The sequence below is a fragment of the Coregonus clupeaformis genome, chromosome 4, assembly GCF_020615455.1.
Source record: "Coregonus clupeaformis isolate EN_2021a chromosome 4, ASM2061545v1, whole genome shotgun sequence".
Classification (NCBI taxonomy): Eukaryota; Metazoa; Chordata; class Actinopteri; order Salmoniformes; family Salmonidae; genus Coregonus; species Coregonus clupeaformis.
This window is the reverse complement of record NC_059195.1, coordinates 10,477,128-10,493,095: the sequence shown is the minus strand read 5'-3', so window position 1 is coordinate 10,493,095 and position 15,968 is coordinate 10,477,128. Positions and strand designations below refer to the sequence as shown.

Sequence of the window (15,968 nt, the reverse complement as noted above, 5' to 3'; positions counted from 1 at the left end):
TGGATTTCACATGACTGGGAATACAGATATGAATCTGTTGGTCACATATACTTAAAAAAATAAAGAAAGTAGGACCATGGATCAGACAACCAGTCAGTTCTGGTGTGACCACCATTTGCCTCATGCAGAGCGACATCTCCTTCTCATAGAGTTGATCAGGCTGTTGATTGTGGCCTGTGGAATGTTGTCCCACTCCTCTTCAATGGCTGTGCAAAGTTTCTGGAAATTGTCGGGAACTGGAACACGCTGTCGCACACGTCGATCCAGAGCATCCCAAACATGCTCAAAACTGCACATTTTAGAGTGGCCTTTTATTGTCCCCAGCAAAAGGTGCACCTGTGTAATGATCATGCTGTTTAATCAGCTTTTTGATATGCTACACCTGTCAGGTGGATGGATTATCTTGTCAAAGGAGAAATGCTCAGTAACACAAAATGTTTGAGAAATAAGCTTTTTGTGCGTATGGAAAAGTCTGGGATCTTTTATTTCAGCTCATGAAACATGGGACCAACACTTTAAATGTTGTGTTTATATTTATGTTCAGTGTATATCCTCCTGAAGTACCAGTGACACGCTCAATACAGAAGTGGTCTGATGAAGCGGATGCTAAGCTACAGGACTGTTTCGCTAGCACAGACTGGCATATGTTCTGGAATTCATCCGATGGCACCGAGGTGTTTACCACATCAGTCACCAGCTTGGTGGCATGGATTACAGGCAACATCCGCACTGAGCTATAGGTTAGAGCTTCTGCTTTCAAGGAGCGGGACAATAATCCGGACGCTTATAAGAAATCCCGCTACGACCTCCGACGAGCCATCAAACAAGCAAAGCATCAATACAGGACTAAGATCGAATCCTACTTCGCTGGCTCTGACACTCGTCAGATGTGGCAGGGCTTGGAAACTATCAAGGATTACTAAGGGAAACCCAGCCACGAGCTGACCAGTGACGCAAACCTACAGTACCAGACAAGCTAAATTACTTCTATTCTCGCTTCGAGGCAAGCAACATTGAACCATGCATGAGATCGACAGCTGTTCCGGACAACTGTGTGATCACACTCTCCATAGCCAATGTGAGAAAGACCTTTTAACAGGTTAACATTCACAAGGCCGCAGGGCCAGGCGGATTACCAGGACGCGTACTCGGAGCATGCGCTGACCAGCTGGCAAGTGTCTTCACTGACATTTTCAACCTCTACCTGACCCAGTCTGTAATACCTACATGTTTCAAGCAAACCACAATATTTCCTGTGCCCAAGAACACCAGAGTAACTTGTCCAAAAGACTATCGCCCCGTAGCACTCACATCTGTAGCCATACAATGTTTTGAATGGCTGGTCATGGCTCACATCAACACCATCATCCCAGACACCCTGGATACACTCCAAATCGTATACCGCCCCAACAGATCCACAGATTAGAAGTCTTCACAAATCCACCTGTACCCGAATACCCGAGACCCGGTCTGGGACCCGAGCGGGTCTGGATCCAGAATTCTAAATAATGTCACAGGTCTGGGTCGGGTCTGATATTATTTTCACGGGTCTCGGGTCTCGGGTATGTGTAATTTTAACTGACTTGTTCAGAAGGGCCCGTACAGATTCGAACGAGACTGCGGCAATAGAGAGAGACATTTTATAATTTATGCTGCTGCTCTTGCTTTTCACGTGAGTGGAGCGTGGCACATGTAGCTTGTTGTTGGCAAATCCTAAGTCATCAAAGCGGCAATAGGCTACAGTCAGAGCCTCGCTCCGTGTGGCAAAAGTTAGGAGCTATCTAATCAATGGAAGATAGTTGTAGCCTCAGAGCCTAGGCTGCTCCTTAATATTCTGAATGGTTGTTGTTATTTGTAACTGTAGGATGAGAAAGCGCAGCTTAACTAGCTTCTCCTGGTTTAATGCAGTCAAGACAGGTACTACGTAATCATAATTGATGATAAATAACCTAGCTATGGCAGCTATTAGTCTACTATAGCGCAAGTCGGCTTGGTTGGTTGGTTGCTGTCTCGTCTCTCCCTCCCTCCTTCCTGTGTCACTCGCTCACAGTACGGCCCCTCACCCACCTGCTAGAGCGGCACCTCTCTCCCTCCTCTCACGCTTTATCAGCTCTGGTTAATAAAGTAGCTTTAAAAAATGACTTCACTCGGATCGGATCTGACCAGGTCTATACGGAACGGGTCTAGTTGTCTTCGGCTTCATTCGGAATGGGTCTCCTAATTTAAAAAACGTACACTGCATTTGGAAAGTATTCAGACCCCTTTACTTTTTCCACATTTTGTTACGTTACGGCCTTATTCTAAAATTGATTAAATGGTTTTATTTCCCTCATCAATCTACACATAATACCCCATAATGACAATGCAAAAACAGGTTTGTAGAAATGTTTGCAAATTTCTAAAATTAAAATACGGAAATATCACATTTACATATGTATTCAGACCCTTTACTCAGTACTTTGTTGAAGCACCTTTGGCAGCGATTACAGCCTCGAGTCTTCTTGGGTATGACGCTACAAGCTTGGCACACCTGTATTTGGGGAGTTTCTCCCATTCTTCTCTGCAGATCCTCTCAAACTCTGTCAGGTTAGATGGGGAGCGTCACTGCACAGCTATTTTCAGGCTCTGGCTGGGCCACTCAAGGACATTCAGAGACTTGTCCCGAAGCCACTCCTGTGTTGTCTTGGCTGTGTGCTTAGGGTCGTTGTCCTGTTGGAAGGTGAACATTCGCCCCAGTCTGAGGTCCTGAGTAGGTTATCATCAAAGATCTCTCTGTACTTTGCTCTGTTAATCTTTCCCTCGATCCTGACTAGTCTCCCAGTCCCTGCCGCTGAAAAACATCCCCACAGCATGATGCTGCCACCACCATGCTTCACCATAGGAATGGTGCCAGGTTTCCTTCAGACGTGACGCTTGGCATTTAGGCTAAAGAGTTCAAATCTTGGTTTCATCAGACAAGATAATCTTGTTTCTCATGGTCTGAGAGTCTTTAGGTGCCTTTTGGCAAACTCCAAGCTGGCTTTCATGTGCCTTTTACTGAGGAGTGGCTTCCGTCTGGCCATTCTACCATAAAGGCCTGATTGTTGGAGTGCTGCAGAGATGGTTGTCCTTCTGGAAGGTTCTCCCATCTCCACAGAGGAATTCTAGAGCTCTGTCAGAGTGACTATCGGGTTCTTGGTCACCTCCCTGACCAAGGCCCTTCTCCCCCGATTGCTCAGTTTGGCCGGGCTGCCAGCTCTAGGAAGAGTCTTGGTAGTTGGAGGCCACTGTGTTCTTGGGGAACTTCAATGCTGCAGAATTTTTTTGGTACCCTTCCACAGATCTGTGCTTCGACACAATCCTGTCTCGGAGCTCTAAGGACAATTCCTTCAACCTCATGGCTTGGTTTTTGCCCTGACTTGCACTGTCAACCTTATATAGTCAGGTGTATGCCTTTCCATGTCTAATCAATTGAATGTACCACAGGTGGACTCCAATCAAGTTGTAGAAAAGGATGATCAATGGAAACAGGATGCATCTGAGCTCAATTTCTAGTCTCATAGCAAAGGGTCTGAATACTTATGTAAATAAGGAATGTCTGTTTTTATTTTTTATAAATGTGCAAAAATGTCAAGAAAACTGTTTTCGCTTTGTCATTATGGGGTATTGTGTGTAGATTGATGAGGAATTGTTTTTATTTAATGCATTTTAGAATAAGGCTGTAACGTAACAAAATGTGGAAAAAGTAAAGCTGTCTAAATGCACTTTATGTATGCATATCGGGTCCAGGTGGGAAAGCCCCAGGGCCATTTCGGAATGGGTCCAACTTTTTGAACCTGTGAAGACCTTTACCACATATGACTCAATCTCTATTGTACTCCAAACTGCCATCTCCCACCTGAACAAGAGGAACACCTATGTGAGAATGCTGTTAATTGACTACAACTCAGCGTTCGACACCATAGTGCCTTCCAAGCTCATTACTAAGCTAAGGACCCTGGGACTGAACACCTCCTCTGCAACTGGATCCTGGACTTCCTGACGGGCCACCCCCGGGTGGTGAGGGTTGGCAACAACACATCTGCCACGTTGACCCTCAACACAGGTGCGTGCTTAGTCCCCACCTGTATTCCCTGTTCACCCACGACTAACGCTATCATTAAGTTTGCTGAAGACACGTCAGTGGTAAGTCTGATCACCGACGACAATGAGACCGCCTATAAGGATGCGGTCAGAGACCTGGCAGTGTGGTTCCATGAGAGCAACCTCTCCCTCAAAGTCAGCAAGACAAAGGAGCTGATGGTGGACTACAGTAAACGGAGGGCAGAGCACGCACCTATTCACATGGACAGGGCTGTAGGGGATCGGGTCGAGAGCTTCAAGTTCCTCAGCTTCTATATCACTAAGGATCTATCATGGTCCGCACACACCAACACGGTCATGAATAGGGCACGACAACGCCTCTTCCCCCTCAGGAGGCTGAAAAGATTTGGCATGGGTCCTCAGATCCTCCAAAAGCTCTACAGCTGCACCATTGAGAGCATCTAGACTGGCTGCATCACCGCTTGGTATGGCAACTGCTTGGCATCCGACCACAAGGCGCTACAAAGGGCTATCTGCATTGATCCTTTTTGCACTAACTTTTTTTACTCATCACATATGCTGTTGCTACTGTTTATTATCTATCCTGTTGCCTAGTCACTCTATTCCTAGTTATATGTACATATCTACCTCAATTACGTCGTACCCCTGCACATCGACTCGGTACTGGTACCCTGTGTATATAGCTAAGTTATAGTTACTTATTGCTATTATTTCACTATTTTCTTTCTCTCTGCATTGTTGGGAAGGGCCCGTAAGTAAGCATTTCACTGTTAGTCTACAGCTGTTGTTTACGAAGCATGTGACAAATATTATTTTATTTTATTCAAAACTCCTGCCACTGCTAGAGTAAATGGGTTGTTTGCTTTGCAAATGGATACAGCAACCCAGAAAGTTATGGACATTCTGAAAGAGCCATAAAAAATAACCCTGTGTGTAGATGGATGGAGCATGAAAAGGACTGACTGCTTCCTTTATGGGCATATCAGCCAGCTTCTATCACCCCTTCTCCAACAAGGCACAGCATGTATTGCTCAACCTCCATCGGATTTAGCATCCGCACACAGGAGAGGTAATTGACTGCACATTGGATGCATGGGACATACCAGAGGAGAAGATCCTACTCGTCGCAACTGTCAACGGGGCAAACATTTTCAAGGCTATCAAGCTATTACACAACAACCAAAATAATACCCATGACCAACAACAACCAGAGCTGGCCATAGCTTTGAACTGCGCGGCAGACAATTATCATTTTAAATCTAAGTCACATTAAGATTGATTTATAATTTAAAATGTATTACTGCCCCCCAGTCGCAAGAAGTGACATCCCCCAAAAAACACAAACTATAGGCCAACACATAAATGGATCCTAGCCTCGCTCCTACTTTCTGTCCCTAACATTAAAACAATGATTTTATAAAACTCGCCCTAAATAAAAACTAGTAAATCAAGTCTGAAAACAGAAACTAAACTGAATTTTAAATATTGATCTAAAAACTAATAGAAATAAAAACTAATAGAAAATCACAAAACTATAATAACCTTGGTTCACTGTGTTGAGTTGGAATTCTACTAGATCAATTGTCATGCCATGCTTAAATTTTTGAATCATGACCTTATGAAATGCCACATTCAAGGGGGTTTCCTCTGACGTTAAATATGTGGAGCAGTTAAAGATAAAAAATAAATACTCTCTGTGTGTGATCCGGACATGGTACAGAGACACATGAGCCTTCAGCAGCAGAGCAGCCAGACTTGTGAAATGGTGGCCCTCTGAAGGGGCGCCCTCAGGCTGAGAGGGAAAGCAGTAGCAGAACTACTATGACTACGTCCCAAATGGCATCCCATAGGGCTCTGGTCAAACGTAGTGCACTATATAGGAAATAGGGTGCCATTTGGGACACACAATAACTTACACCCCCTGCCTAGCTGATCTGTTCAAGAAGGTTCTGAGTACAGAGACATTTTTATTCCTTCACTTTATATCATCCATCACTTTTTATAGAAATGGACCTGATTTTAGTTGGTCAGTCCTGTGAGGTGCAAAGCTTTGAAAACAGGAACATCACCCCCCTCTAGTGGGTAAATGGGCATAACTGGACAGTGGTGACTGTTACTGCTAGGGTTGCAAAATTCCCTTAACTTTCCCAGAATTCCCGGATTTTCCAGAAATCCTGGTTGGAAGATTCCCAGAATCAGGAAGTAATCCAGAATCCTTCAACCATGATTTTTGGAAAACGTGGGAATTTTGGGAAAGTTACTGGAATTTTGCAACCCTAGTTACTGCTGGGGGAGATGTAATGATAGGCTCTCTCACTGTTTAGGAGCCAGGAGATGTTAGGTAGAGGCTTTCCATCCACTGAGCACTGCAGAAGGAAGTCCTGGCCCTCACTCACTGAACATCCCTTCAGGACTGTGCTGAACGCCGGGGGCTTGCCCTCCAGCCGTGAGTCTGCAGGGGAGGGAGTACACAGACAGAGTACTAACATTTACAGTATATTACATTGCATTGGAGCCTTGCAGTACATTTAAAATGAGGGAATGTGTGGTACTGGTCAGTCTAAGAGTGACAAATGTGGTATTAGCAAAGTGGGGGTGCATCCTGATTCTGCACTTGCACACTCCCATCATGGATTTAACAATGCTGGAAATGCCCTCCAACCAATGCTTACACCAATCCAAAGCTTTTATATCGATGACGGGGAGTGTGCAAGCGCACACTTGGGAAATTGGGACGCAGACTTGGTATCTGACAAGATGCAATTTTCCTTCTTTCCAGTAGATGGCATAGGTAGACAAGAACAGTTGCAGTCATTCCTAAAGGACACTCACTCCCAACAAATATAGACTGCTCGTCTCAAGCAAAACAAACTGAATCTGCATAGTGTTTGGCACTGTTCTGTATTATAGAAAATAAACGTGATAAAACTGCCAGACTCTCCCCTTTTGCTGCAAATTGAATCACTGTAGACGGGTGCCAGTCTGTTTAGTCCAAACAAAAACAACTAGACAAGATATCAAAACCTCTCCAAATCCTCCATTATAATAATTTCACTTTGATTATCATTAAATAAACAAGCAACTTTTGTTTTGTCACCGACAGCAGATGGCTTAGAAGGACATGCAACAGTCTCCTTTAAAAATGCAACAGTCTCGTTTCCAAATGCAACAGTCTCGTTTTGGATGAACTCAGCCCAAGTCAGCATTGTAGCTGAGGAATGGACTTAACGTCGATGTGCTCCCTTATTCCTTCCTTCATCATTATCCTGTTTTGATTGAGACAGCCAGGGGAAAGGAATTAGATGATTTTTTACCCAAAGGCAGAGCTGGAGACTAGAAACTGTGCTCAAAACTATTATAAACCTGTTCACTGAAAAGGAGTCATGTAATGAATATTCTACACAACAAGGGCCTTAGTTCACCCTATTAAAGCAACATTTACTGTACAGACTTGTCACAGTCTGTACAGTAAACTTAGGGTGTGTCTCAAATGGCACCCTATTTTCTATACAGTGCCTTACTTTTAACCAGGGCCCATAGGGCTCTGGTCAAAAGTAGTGTACTTTATAGGGAATAGGGTGCAATTTGGGATGTATCCTAAGTACTTACTGTTGACACTGAGGGTCCAAGTAGAAGACACCTTCCCAGTGCTTGTGGTCATGGTGCATCCATAAGTCCCACTGTCCCTCTTCTGGACGTTGGTCAGAGTGACGATGTGTGTGTTGCCGTCCTGCTGGAAGGTCAGGCCTGCTCTGGGTCTCAAAGGGAGGCCATCTTTAACCCAGCTCAGGCCAGGCACAGGAGAACCTGAGACTGGAAAAACACATCAACAGTCAATCTAATGGGTTAAATATGCAACAATAAAGTAGCTATTAGCGAACATTGTCCAAATGGCCTATTCAAGTTTGGTCAAAAACATCTAAAGTTGGGAATGTGTTGGGAAGGTCTTGTACTATTTTCTCTGATTAAATATATAATTTATATCAAAAAACATCTGAAACATGGCATCGCAAGATGTTTTGAATCACCTTGGCATTTGAATATGACTTGGGTCCCCTCCGTAGCATCCTGGCTCTGAGGTACAGAGTCAAATTTGGGTTGAGCTCCTGCAGTCACTGCTGCCCTCTCTGACCTGCTCTCTCTGGCCTGCCTTCTGGTCTCTCTGGTGGGCTCTGGAGATGGGTCTGGGACTCCCTTTGGGGGGGTCTTCACAGTATCTCTTGTATCCCTCTCAGGGGCTCTGCTTTGGGGGTGTGGGCTGGTCCTTGCAGCCCCTTGGCCTCTCAGGTGGTGCTGCCGGGTGGTGGTGGAGCTGGCAACCTTGAGGGGAGAGACGCCAGGCTGTCTGGGGGCCTTGTCTGGCAGGTCCGCAGGAGGCTTGGGAGAAGTCACGACGGTGGTCTTGGGAGATTCTGCGCTGGTCTTCCATGCTGGAGTTTTGGTCTCTATGCTGTCTTTGGTCTCCCTGGTGAGAGCAGTGAGTCTGGTCTCAGCCCTGTCTCCTGTCTTGGTAGGTGATCGTTTGTCTGCGAGCAGGCCGTTACATGTGGGCTTGACTTCAGGTGAGTCAGTTGTCTTTGGGACAGGTGCTACCAGAGCAGATGGACCTAGGCTGTAGTGGTAGTAACACGTGACATTGTCAAAAGATTGAATACCTCACTGTGAAGAAATTGTGGAAATATTTTGTAGAAATGTATCCAACTCACGAAAATGCTTACTCATGTAAACACACAGTTAGTAATATCACTATACAGGGTACTGTATGAGATACATACTCACATGCCCGGCTCACTGCCTGAACCTAAAAAGGAAAGGATACACACTGAATTTCCCCTCTCAAATACGAATCAACATTTACGAAATATAACTCTGTATTCAGAACTGGCATTGCTGATGATTTACTGTGATGTTAAACGGCACCCTATTCCCCATTTAGTGGGCCCAAGTCAAAAGAAGTGCACTACAAAATTGATTTTTGGGACACTGCCTGTGGGTTGACGGCTGATGGCTGAATAACAGGCTGTGTGATTGGCTGCAGTGTCCTACCCTGAACGATCAGCTCTGCTGTAGCCGTGGCCTTCCCAGCACTGTTGGCCACAGAGCAGGTGTACATTCCTGCATCGTCCACACACACATCTCGGATCTCCAGAAAGTGGATTCCAGACTTTTCATACATGTTGAAGTGGGGAGAAGCATGGAGCTCTTCATCTCCCTGTGACAACCATCCATCACAGATAAAAAGAGAGAGTAGAAGAAAGGGAGATAGAGCAAGAGAGAGAGATGGAAGTCAGAGATTCAGAAATGAAGAATCACCATCCTCCATCTTTGAAAGACAGAATACGTCTTCCCTATTCCATCTAGAGTTGCAACATTCCAGTTACTTTCCCTAAATTCTCAGGTTTCTATAATACTGGTCGGATTTCATGCTTATTCCCTACGAATTCAAAGATTATTACAACTGGGATTTCTGGAAAACTTTGGAATTTGGGGAAAGTTACTGAAGTTGCCAAACTTTCTCTGTTCCATCTCACTTTGAGCCAGGTAACCAAGGGCTGTGGACGTCCTGTGATTTTGGCCAAGAATTTGCCAGTCTGTCCCATTCGGACAAAGATACGTGAGGGCTTTGTCACAAACTTGGGGGGGCTCACCCCCCAGATACTGGGCCTGCTCTCCACTGCTGGAACTCCAAACCGACCGCTGGAGTCAGAGAAAACACAATGACTCATTACCTTAGCATCCAAAGATGTGTCTGCTCAAGAACATCACTTGAACAAACAAATTACATTTGAATAATGACTTAATATAGCAATATGACTGACTGGCTATATTTAACACCAACATAAAACATATCTACATTATTCTAAATATAAAAATACAAGATTAAAATGATCATGGAACATCAAAGATTCCGGTTTTACAGATGAAACAGGATAGGAAGGTTGATTTAAAAAAGAGAAATCATACCACCATGTGGAAAGAAGGACTGTGTCCCAAACGGCACCATATTCCTTATATAATGCCCTACTATTGACCAGGGCCCATAGGGCTTTGGTCAAAAGTACCGCACTTTGTAGGGAATAGAGTGCCATTTGGGACACAACCAAATACATCTTACCCCGTTCTACTGGAGGAGGGGAGGCTGTATTTATTCCCTGTGTTCCCTGAGAGATAGAAAACATGTCTCAGATAATTCATAAAAAACAAAGTATGCGTCTCAAATGGCACCCTATTCCCTATGTAGTGCCCAGGGCCCTGGCCCAAAGTAGTGCACAATGTAGGGAATAGGGTGCCATTGGAGAGACAGCCATAGAATATATCGCTGGTGCAATTCCAGCACCACGAAATGTAAATGAATGTGCACTGTGCAGTGTTGCAGAATGCTTCATATCTCAGTCCAATGCCTTGTAAAATATGTTTGTACTGCTACTTGTTACAGAGGGCATGCTCCATATGTTAATGTTTAGTGAGCCCGAGGTGCCTAAATAGCTGTTTATGATCTTGGAAAGCTGAACAAATGTGGAGGATGTCCGAATGTTTACATACTTCTCCCTGGAAAGGAGTAGGCGCCAGCCCCCCTCTATCATTCATAATGTAACCTAAGTATCTGCAGTGTAACTATCAGAAATGGAAAGGCACAGCTGGCATGTATACACCAAGGAATTAGAAAATCAAAGTGTGCGGCAGGTAGCTTAGTGGTTAAGAGCGTTGTGCCAGTAACCGAAAAGGTCGCTGGTTCTAATCCCTGAGCCGACTAGGTGAAAAATCTGTCGATGTGCCCTTGAACAAGGCACTTAACCCTAATTGCTCCTGTAAGTCACTCTGGATAAGAGAGTCTGCTAAATTACTAAAATGTAAAAATGTAAATGCTAACACCACTTATGCTAACAGAAAGGAACAATTCCATGTGGACAGTATAAATCCCAAATGGCCCCCTATTCCCCATTTACTGCACTTCTTTTGACCAGGGTCTATGGGGCTCTGGTCAAAAGTAGTGAACTACAGTGGGGCAAAAAAGTATTTAGTCAGCCACTATTTGTGCAAGTTCTCCCACTTAAAAAGATGAGAGAGGCCTGTAATTTTCATCATAGGTACACGTCAACTATGAAAGACAAACTGAGAAAAAAAAATCCAGAAAATCACATTGTATGATTTTTTATGAATTTATTTGCAAATTATGGTGGAAAATAAGTTTTTGGTCACCTACAAAGAAGCAAGATTTCTGGCTCTCACAGACCTGTAACTTCTTCTTTAAGAGGCTCCTCTGTCCTCCACTCGTTACCTGTATTAATGGCATCTGTTTGAACTTGTTATCAGTATAAAAGACACCTGTCCACAACCTCAAACAGTCACACTCCAAACTCCACTATGGCCAAGACCAAAGAGCTGACAAAGGACACCAGAAACAAAATTGTAGACCTGCACCAGGCTGGGAAGACTGAATCTGCAATAGGTAAGCAGCTTGGTTTGAAGAAATCAACTGTGGGAGCAATTATTAGAAAATGGAAGACATACAAGACCACTGATAATATCCCTCGATCTGGGGCTCCACGCAAGATCTCACCCCGTAGGGTCAAAATGATCACGAGAACGGTGAGCAAAATCCCAGAACCACACGGGGGACCTAGTGAATGACCTGCAGAGAGCTGGGACCAAAGTAGCAAAGCCTACCATCAGTAACACACTACGCCGCCAGGGGACTCAAATCCTGCAGTGCCAGAGGACGTGTCCGCGCTTAAGCCAGTAAATGTCCAGGCCTGTCTGAAGTTTGCTAGAGTGCATTTGGATGATCCAGAAGAGGATTGGGAGAATGTCATATGGTCAGATGAAACCAAAATATAACTTTTTGGTAAAAACTCAACTCGTCGTGTTTGGAGGACAAAGAATGCTGAGTTGCATCCAAAGAACACCATACCTACTGTGAAGTATGGGGGTGGAAACATCATGCTTTGGGGCTGTTTTTCGCAAAGGGACCAGGACGACTCAATCCGTGTAAAGGCAAGATGAATGGGGCCATGTATCGTGGATTTTGAGTGAAAACCTCCTTCCATCAGCTAGTGCATTGAAGATGAAAAGTGGCTGGGTCTTTCAGCATGACAATGATCCCAAACACCCGGGCAATGAAGGAGTGGCTTCGTAAGAAGCGTTTCAAGGTCCTGGAGTGGCCTAGCCAGTCTCCTGATCTCAACCCCATAGAAAATCTTTGGAGGGAGTTGAAAGTCTGTGTTGCCCAGCGACAGCCCCAAAACATCACTGCTCTAGAGGAGATCTGCATGGAGGAATGGGCCAAAATACCAGCAACAGTGTGTGAAAACCTTGTGAAGACTTACAGAAAACGTTTGACCTGTGTCATTGCCAACAAAGGGTATATAACAAAGTATTGAGAAACTTTTGTTATTGACCAAATACTTATTTTCCACCATAATTTGCAAATAAATTCATAAAAATCCTACAATGTGATTTTCTGGATTTTTTTCTCTTTTTGTCTGTCATAGTTGACGTGTATCTATGATGAAAATTACAGGCCTCTCTCATCTTTTTAAGTGGGAGAACTTGCACAATTGGTGGCTGACTAAATACTTTTTTTCCCCACTGTATATAGGGAATAGGGGGCCATTTGGGACGAAGCCTCTGTTGACTTTGTATCGGTTACTCTAATGAGTTCCTTCTGAACAGTGAATTAGAAAAGGACATTATCTGCAATAAGTCAAAACAAAGTGGTCCTTTTGAAGATGATCCATATTCAACCTTATTCCTATCATTACATTGAGTTAAAACATAACTTGGGCACAGTATAAAAGCCCATGTATAATAATGTATTAAAGGACGTCTTATATGTTATGGAGTAGAATAAATGTGCTGGTGTTTAAAATACTTGCCGCAGTCTTGGTTTAATTTCACATGAGGTATTGAGGCCGTGCATTTCTCAGGGTTACTTAGAAGTCTGCTTTCTATGCTACATTTTAAATGAGCTACAAAGCAAAGCCAGTGGACCCTGCCCAAACATTTGTCAACAGACCATTCCATTATCTATCTGGTTGGCTGATGGAGAGGGTAAGGTTGTGTCCCAAACGGCAGCCTAGGGCGCCATTTGGAACACAAATTTAGGAGCTGCTGTACCTTCTACAGTGATCTCCACTGTGACCTGGCGACTTCCGGCATCGTTGACTGCCTCACATGTGTAACGCCCTGCATCCTCCTCCTGGACACCATGGACCACCAGGCTGAAGGTTCCACGGCTACTTTGTTCCATGGCGAAGCGCTCTCCAGCTATCACTACTTTCCCATTCCTGGACCACGTGACCTGGGGCTCAGGGTGTCCTCTGACCTGGGAATAGATAGTGTTTCAGTGGATTTTAACTATACAAAACATAATAGGGCATCAGTTGTTAATGGTCATGGTTGAAACAAATCCTAACGGTGTGCTTCTCATAAACATAACGGTTTCCATAAGAAATGACTGTTTTTTTTAATGAGCAGGTCCGAATTTTAGGCCACTGACTGACACCAACTCCGTGACAATCCCCATGCCTAGTATGTGTTCACATCCACCATTTTCATTTATCTTCTCAATACAATTGGAGTCAGAGCACAGGAACTCCCTGGGTGTGTGAAACTGACTGAATCTGTGGCCCATAGACTAATTAAACTTAATTAGACGTAAAAACAAATGGACACAGTAAACAATAGGATATTTACAAAAATACTAATGATAAACATTGATATCAACAATTAGCAAGTGAACTGGAAAGCTACTGATTACCCTCAGTGTTTCCTACTTCCCAGAATACAAAAAATACATTCCTACCACAAGTAGCCTGTTTAATTATCCCGGTCTTCTCTTTTCCAACGAAACCTAATTTCCCCAACTTCCTCCCTTTCCTCAGTGCATATTGTATTACTCAAGTTCTTAGTCCTTTCTGACATTTCTATTCTCTCACTGCTTTTTTTCTACATGGCCCAGGTCAGTAGCCATCACTAATAACACCACATGAAGAGTGGAGTACAGGTGCTGAAAGGGCACATGATATAGCAGAGATGAACAGGTACAGAAGCTGTGTGAAACACTGCTCACATTCCCCATCTATCTGGAGGATCTTCCCACCTTTCTCTGATTCATTTCAGTTCTAGTCGACTTCCCTAAATTGCTCTACAGCTTCTTTTCTCTGAAGTCTTTGAGGCATCACAAATCTGCAGGCAGAGACCACAGCTAATAAGGACAGCGGATGGGCAATCTCTTTCTCTCTCACTCTGTGTTTCCACTGGTGGCATGCCAACCATGCTCCCCTTGAACCCCTGAGACTTTGTAAAATATTGTATTTCGGAGGAGAACCTTGGTAAACCCAAACATGCAGAAATATTACATTCTGCAAACCAATACAAGCCCTTGCACATTCAACTGGCTTTGAATTAACAGCAAAACAAAATAAACTATAATTGTTAACCACTGCAGCTGGTATGCATTTCAGATTGAACATACAAATTAATATGGCTCGACAGCTAGTACACAATAGATTGATTCCATATGGAACCCAAAAGTCATAGGCGACGTAGAAAAGCGTGAAAGTCCAGCTTCTCTCTGTAATCGACCACTCACATTCCAGTCTGTCAAGCTAGCCTCTAAGTTTCAGTCAAATATTACATCTGCTTTACCCGGTCCTCCTCAGGCTTGGCCAAAAATAGCAGTATTAGGTTTAAGTCGTTATTAAATCAAACAGACACTGGCATTTCCTTGAAAACTCAGCTGCATGACGCTCAGTGCCACAGAAATTTCAAGCAGACTTCAGACTTCTCGTTCCTAAAACATTGTGGTCAAGCTCTCGGCCTCAAACATCCCAAATGAGTGTTGAGTATAGCAGAAACAATGGGTTGTTTACACACCGAGTCAAGTTTCTACAAACCAGAAAACAGACACAAGTACCATTTACGGCATCAAAACAAAGGTTGTGACAGGACTATGGATCAATGCACTGGCAGCGAGGAGAGGCCTGACTGCTGATCCACCCTGGACATAAAACCTAGTTTCTGAAGAGCATCAAAATACCCAAGAATGGAAGAAGACAAGTATACAGGGAGAGAGGCATATGAGGAACAAAGCGAGGAATATTCTCTCTAGTCACGCTACTGGCACCCAATGTATCACCACATCAAGAGTACTACTTGCCATAACAAGGCTAATACTTCTGGGATAAAAGCGGCCTTTACAACGAAATCCCCTCATAATGAAGAGAGGAAAATGATCAAAGGGAAGCTAAAGTTTATTTTAATCATGTAAGCAGAGCGATTTCCACTGCCACCGTTTCCATGTGAAGCAACTATAAAAAGGACAATTTGATCCCTTGTGTCTTTAGACAAGTCGCTGCTCCAAATCAATAAATGTACCTGATGTTTTCTTATGTGCATCTCAAATGACACCTTATTTCCTATTTAATCCACTAATTTTGACCAAAGTCCTAGTAAAAAGTAGAGCAATATATAGGAAATAGGGTTCCATTTGGGACGAAGCCCTTGTCTTTTTCATTCCCAAAGAAATAGACCTATGGTTTATTTTTCCCAGTAATTCTAAGGTCTTGTACAGATAATTACTTTTCAACTTTGTATTCTGGAAGACACCTGCAGTGGATTACAGCTGGAGTTGGCCTTTCACAGAGACTCTAGAATAATTGTCTGGCTAATGCTCAATGGATGTACATCAGAACCTATGAATGTATTCCCACCTGCATCATAGCATACATCACACAAAGTTGTGATCGCTACCGCTGGATGGGGTCAGAATAGGTTTGTGTCCCAAATGGCAGACTTTTCCCGTTATAGTGCACTACTTTTCACTACTTTTGACCAGGGCCCATAGGTCTCTGTTCTAAAGAAATAACACTGGAAATGGCGCC

The 15,968-nt window shown here is 43.8% G+C and overlaps 1 protein-coding gene across 2 annotated transcripts in view; it reads right to left on the bottom strand.

Annotated features, from left to right (window-relative positions):
- Positions 1-15,968, bottom strand: part of LOC121551681 (myosin light chain kinase, smooth muscle) — a 113,036-nt gene that overhangs the window by 59,355 nt on the left and 37,713 nt on the right. For both annotated transcript variants that reach the window (XM_041864397.2, XM_041864404.2), the window contains exons 3-10: positions 13,201-13,408; positions 10,199-10,244; positions 9,615-9,780; positions 9,130-9,295; positions 8,863-8,884; positions 8,112-8,695; positions 7,693-7,896; positions 6,401-6,535 (exon numbers count right to left, since the gene is read on the bottom strand). In XM_041864397.2, coding sequence (XP_041720331.1) covers positions 6,401-6,535; positions 7,693-7,896; positions 8,112-8,695; positions 8,863-8,884; positions 9,130-9,295; positions 9,615-9,780; positions 10,199-10,244; positions 13,201-13,408 — 1,531 coding nt within the window. The remainder of the gene's footprint in view (positions 1-6,400; positions 6,536-7,692; positions 7,897-8,111; positions 8,696-8,862; positions 8,885-9,129; positions 9,296-9,614; positions 9,781-10,198; positions 10,245-13,200; positions 13,409-15,968) is intronic.